Source organism: Panthera tigris, chromosome B3 (assembly GCF_018350195.1).
Source record: "Panthera tigris isolate Pti1 chromosome B3, P.tigris_Pti1_mat1.1, whole genome shotgun sequence".
Lineage (NCBI taxonomy): Eukaryota > Metazoa > Chordata > Mammalia > Carnivora > Felidae > Panthera > Panthera tigris.
Genome location: NC_056665.1, coordinates 115,063,482 through 115,069,481, shown reverse-complemented (window position 1 = coordinate 115,069,481; position 6,000 = coordinate 115,063,482). Strand labels below are relative to the sequence as shown.

Sequence of the window (6,000 nt, the reverse complement as noted above, 5' to 3'; positions counted from 1 at the left end):
TGGGTCATTCAGGAACTTGGGAGTAAAAGGCCAGATGATCAGTCTGGCTCTTTCTGGGTTTTTTTGTATAAGGCGGTGGGTGCTGCCAGCTTCCCATCCCCCCCTGGACCCCCAGAGAACCAAGGGTGGGTACCCATCCGGAGGCCCCTCCTCTGATGCGAGCACAGGCCCACATCCCGACTGAAAATGTCCTCAACCCTTCCCTCCCTGAAGAGGCTAGGCATGGCTCAGGAGCCTCTTGGTGAAGGAAGAAACAGGATGGATCCGTCTTTTCCTTGACTGCTACTGGTGATGGCCCTCCTGTCCTCGGAGAGAACAGAGGAAGGCCGAATGGGGCTGCAGGCTGGCCCTGCACTCAGCTGTGAGCTCGGGCCCGTCCTCTCCCACGCCACGCTGGGCATCTCTGCTGGAGGCTAGGTCTGCCCCAGGTCTCCCACTGACGTCCTGCGTGGCCCAATGCCCCCCTTCTTTCTCTCCCCCCAATCCCTGAAGCATATGATAGGCCTCTGCAAACCAGTAGGCTTTTAACGTGACTCTAAACTGCTCAGAGAGGGGCGCCTGGGTGGCTTCGTCGGTTGCTCATTCAACTTCGGCTCAGGTCGTGATCTTGAGGCTCGTGAGTTCGAGCCCCGCGTCGGGCTCTGTGCTGACAGCTCGGAGCCTGGAGCCTGCTTCAGATTCTGTGTCTCCCTCTCTCTCTGCCCCTCCCCTGCTCACTCTCTCTCTCTCTCCCCCTCAAAATTAAATAAACATTTAAAAAAATTTTTAAAAAGTTGTTTTTAACTGCTCAGAGAAAAACTGCACTCGTAGCTGAATGCAAGCACCTGGGGTCTGAGCTGGACGGGAGGGGAGAGAGGTGGCTATTCTAGCTCCTCGAGGAAGGGAGGTGGCAGTGGGCAGAAAAATCTGAGGGTGGGTGCCACCAATAAGTCACTGGACTCCTGAGTCTGAATCCTGTGAAATGGGGAGAAAGACACACTCGTCACCGGGCTGTGGCATTAGGTATAGCAGGGCCTGTAGACACAGGGAGCTCTGGAGCCTGGAGCCTGGAGACACAGTGTCAGCACTAAACCTGTGTGACAACATTGAAGGGCTTAGACCCTTTCCCAGAACACTTAGCTGCAGAGAGGGTTAGGGGAGAATTTTCGAGAGGAATTGTCCTCTGTTCGCCTACAAAGGACAAAGGGATGGGGTGTGGCAAAAGAAACCTTGGGGAGTTTCTCAGAGGGTGGTGGGGAAACCATTTCTAGGCACAGCGGTGCACGGGGAGAGGGGGCGAAAGAGAGATACCAGTAACATCGGAGAAAATCTAAAGCCTCACCTTGGCCGCCAGTCCCCACCCTGAAGCCCTCCAGCAATGTGAACCAGACTAGCAGCCTCTGCCTGAATATGTACCCCCATCAGATTGGGGCAGAGACAGCATGAACCCCTTTGGGGGGGCTGCACCCTGTCCACAGCTGCTTCCCACCTGGGGTCTTAAGATGGGGATTATGGCCGAGGTGCCCACCTCCACCAGCCTGAAGCCACAGGGCAGGTTTCCCCCCCGAGCCTTGCCCCCGAAGCACTGCCAGCAATGTTCACTATGTTCCAGTGAGGGTTTGTGGGGGCAGCTGCCTGAGGAGGTAAGAGGGAGCACCGCAGAGATCACAAAATGGTAGGCGAGGGCCAAAGGGACTGGTCAACGTCCTCACGGCAAAGCGTGGGGGCACCTCGTAGCCACTCGAGGGTTCCCTTCTAGTCTGACAACTCGGACTTCCTAGGATCAGAGCGAGGGCACCTGGACCAGGGAAAACACCAAACTTTTAAGAGAAAGCAATCTTCCCATCAGAATAAGCCCCCCAAAGAAAGAGGCAATGGCTACGAAGGTTTACTCGTTTTTATTTTTTTATAAAACCAGCTACAAACAGTCTCCTTCCCTCCTCACAAACGAAAGCCACACAACACAGCCTACACGCGTGTGAGAGAGAAGATGGCAGGGTTGGGTGGGTGGGTTATGAATTTCCACAGGGAGGCACCCCCTCTGTGTTTTCATGCTTCCTCTGGGCCTGGGAAAGGGGCTGGGGCATTGAGGAAGGTCGATCTAGCTCCAGCACACCAAGTCATCTGGTCCAGGCCAAGGGGGATGGGGGGGGGTTCCCTTTCCTCCCTACCATGTTGGGATGGGGCCTCCAGTCACCCCTGAGATACCTTCTAGGATTTTCTCCATGATAGCAAGAACCTTCTCTAGCCCGAGGCCCCACCAGAGCATGTCTTGAGAAGGTGCACTCCCCGCTCTGGGCCCTCGCTGAGCACGGCCTCGAGTGGGCCAGTGCTTACGATGCCAATGCCTTCCAGACCCAAAATGGGGTACACAGTCCGCCGAGGTGGGCGCACTTATGGGAATGCTGGCTGGGATATGAGAGGGGCAATCCAACAGGGGCATCAGTCTTGGGCTACCTGCCTTCCTTCGAGGCCACCATGGCCGCTCATGGGAAGAGAGGCTAAATGTCAACTTGTTGCCCTCTGTCTGACATCTGTCTAAATGGGCGCAGCCACCAGGCAGAGGAAGGCTGGACAGCCCACAATGGAATCCCAGTAAAATGTCTGCAGAAAGCTAGGCCTCATTTCCTCCTAGCTGGGCTATTATCCCTGCACTTCTACAAGAGGCAGAGGCAGGAGGCCCGAGATTAGTTTTGCTCTGGAATTGGCCTTGAGCCTGGGAGCCCTTAGAAGAACTTGAGAAACAGGAAGAACTTCAGTATTGGGTTAAAAACCAAATAAACCATTGAGTTTACCAACAAGGTGGCTCGCTGGGCTCCCCCCTCCAGCTTGTGGTAACCACCGAGGACAGGATGGCAGGGGAGATAGAGAATGGATGGGAAGCCCCAGTCTGACCTCGCTGCTGAGAGTCTGTCTTGGGAAGCCTCACTCGTGCATTTGCAGGAGGCTGGCACTGCACTCATCAGTGTGGGCCTTCTGTCCTCTTCCCTCCACTGCTTAAAATTGTCAAAAATCGACTAAATAGAAGGCCCCACTGTGTGTCTTTTTCTTCTTTGCCTCCCCTCTCCTGCTTTACAGAGTAGATGCTGAACGTGGGTGAAAATGTTTCAAGTGGCTTCATGCAAATGGTCTGAGGGTCATTTGCTCGGTGGGTCATGAGGATACTGGTGTGCCCACGGATGGATTCTGGGCCACCCGACGGTCTGGAGAGCAGGAACATGTGACGGGGGAATTGATGCCAGTGCTGGCTACTGCCTGCCCTCCAGGGGCAACTCCCACCTGCCCCCCAGCCCAACCTCCCTTGAGAAGGCCAGCCTCCCAGTGACTTGCCAGATCTGACAGCTAAATCAAGGGGCAGTGCCCTCCTCCCACCAGAAAAGACCCCATGGAGTCTACAATATGATCACAGGGCTCCCATCTACATGCACACAGGGGTCGGTCTCCGGCGTGGCTGAGGATTCAGTTCTGGGTTCTAGAAAGCCGGGCCGTGTGTCCGGAGCCCCACAGCAAGAGCAGGGAAGGGGGTGGAATAAACAGCAATGCCAACACCTGTACAAAAGAACTATACAATTTACATATATATTTATGTACAGTATATAAATCTCTTTCTTCTCAGTCCCAGCAACAAACACCTTCCCCCCCCACCCCAAAAAAACCCCTCAAAGTTGTCAGTAGCAGATCCAAAAACGTACAATAAGAGAGAGAATAAACAGTCTTTTTCCCTTTCCTTTTCCCACTGTGGTATTAGATATTGGTATTTTAAAATGAAACCAAAAAGAAAACACGCAAATGGGGGTTGTCAAAAGTGCAAACACGGTGGGCACCACTTATGTTACATGGGATGTGGCTGGGCCGGGGCGGGCGGGGAAGGGGGAGGGGGCGTGGCGGAATCGGTGAAGGTTAGGTGGGTCGGATGGTCTGGATGGTCCGTCCTGACTCCTTGGTCTCTCCACCTGCCCATTGGTTTTCCACTCCTTAGACGAGGCGTCCTACTGGGAAAGGGAATAAGCAAGGAGTTAGAGGTAGGTTTACGGCGTCCTACTGGGAAAGGGAATAAGCAAGGAGTTAGAGGTAGGTTTATGAGGAACCCAACGACACGCATCAACTACTCCCAACCTGGGAGTGGCAGCGGTGGGCTTACAGGTGGGGACAGCAGGACCCTTGTAGTGCTAACCAATCCTTCTCTTCGTTCTTGGCACAAAAAAAAAAAGAAAGAAAATGGGAGCCAAAGTTACTTGGCCGATTCCTCTACTCCTGCCGTACTACAACGCTGCATTTAGGGGGTCCGTGGCGGGGACCCCAAAAAGAAGACAACTTCCTGAATCGGTTTGGACCTGCTCATTTTTCCTGGGGGAAGCTGCCAACACTACCACCTGCAACAAACAGGAACATACGACACTCAAGTGGCCTTGGCCCCGAGAACTGGTGGAGCTTCCTTTCTACCCGGGTGCCTGTCTCCTGCAACCCCCTGAATGAGGAATGGACTCGAGAAAGAGCCAGAGGTTGTGTGGCCATGCCTCCTGCTCTGGGGGTGTTGGTGGCCCTCTTCTGCCCGGGTGAACCCGCCGCTGGCCAGCACCTTTAAACAGAGTCCCTTTTCCAAAAGGCCAGGCCCTCGTTGGGGTATCTCTCTGAAATCCCCTCAACTATTAGCTAAGAGGGCTTTGGTGCTGAGGGACATCGGCATAAGCTTCTTGGGTCCTGGTTCTCCAGGTCACAGAACATCAGGGTGGAGAGAATCTTGGCCGTAACCATGTGGTCCAGCCTCATCATCTAGAAACTGAGGCTTGCAGCAACTGAGGGACTTAGCCAAGGCCCAAGCCTCCCCTTGCTAACGCCCACTCTGCCCCACTGGGGGCTTATGGATCTTGGAGGCTTCTGCAGGGCCCAGGGCTCCTCGAGGAGGAGTGGGAGCTGAGAGGCGGATGCACCAAGAACTGGGCCAGCTCTGCATGACCCCTGGAGGCCGCGTGACTTTGTGCATGTACCTCAACGCCACTGGGTCAGTCTACAGACTGGGAATCGGGGCCACAGCTGTGCTGTCTCCGCTCTGCCTCTGACAGGATCGCCTTGAGGGCTGACTGAATTCATGAAGTGGAGAAAGGGCTTTGAAGAGCATGAAGTGCTGAGGGGACCTGCGCCCACCCAGCCGGTCACGTGAACCCGCAGCTCAATGCTCCCGCCCCCGGTTTTGCTAACATTCCTAAGCCCTGAGAAAGTGACACAACCCAGGGTGGGGTGGGGTAGATGCTGGTATGTCTGATTTGACAGGTGAGGAAACCAGCCTGGAGAGGGAGTGGCGGGCCCAGGGCAGGCAGGTGGGCAGTGACGGGATCCGGCCTGGCTCTGAATCCCATCGCTCATCCACTCTGCCCAGCAGTGGCCTCTCTCAGCGGTGAGCAGAAAGATTCCCACAGAGAAGGAGGGCCCTCTAATCATGCCGCCCACCGAGCTGAGAAGTGCAGGGCCCCTGGTGTCCAGGCCTGGCTTGTGGAGGCTCCCGGCACTAATGCTTTGCTTACATCACATGGCTTACTCCTTGGGGCAATTTTATACGATTGTTATAAAATGACCACGTTGTCTCCATCATATGACGGCGGAGCTGTGGCTCGGAGACGACACAGCTTTTACGTGGTGAAGCAATCTCGGACCTGGCTACCTTCTCCCAGGGTCTTGCTTTGAACCACCGAGGAGGGCAGGGGACAGAAAAAGCCTGAACCCGGGGCAGGCGGCATCCTTGGGCAATTCCAAGGGAGGGCTGGGATTTTTTCACCAACGGAGGAACTAGTCTCCACGCTGCCTGTACTGACACAGGGCGGGGACGATAATCCTGATGAAGATGTTTTACAAACTGAGGAAATGTGGTCCCTCGGACCCAAAGCCACACTCATCCCTAAACTTCGTGCACTCCCCCAGCCCCCGGGAGCCCCCCACCTAGCCTGCAAGCCTCTCTCGGCCCACCAGAGGGCACCGCATGACATCAGATGACCAATGCAGGGGCTCATTCCCCACATGCCTTCG

General features: G+C 55.2%; 1 protein-coding gene across 3 annotated transcripts in view; it reads right to left on the bottom strand.

Annotated features, from left to right (window-relative positions):
- Positions 1 to 3,544: 3,544 nt before the first annotated feature.
- The window catches only part of SMOC1 (SPARC related modular calcium binding 1), a 154,663-nt gene continuing 152,207 nt past the window's right edge, over positions 3,545 to 6,000 (bottom strand). For 2 of the 3 annotated variants that reach the window (XM_042990004.1, XM_042990006.1), the window contains exon 12: positions 3,545 to 3,971. In XM_042990004.1, the coding sequence (XP_042845938.1) occupies positions 3,955 to 3,971 (17 nt within the window). In that variant the 3' untranslated portion in view covers positions 3,545 to 3,954. The remainder of the gene's footprint in view (positions 3,972 to 6,000) is intronic. The other variant, XM_042990005.1, reaches the window with a different exon arrangement.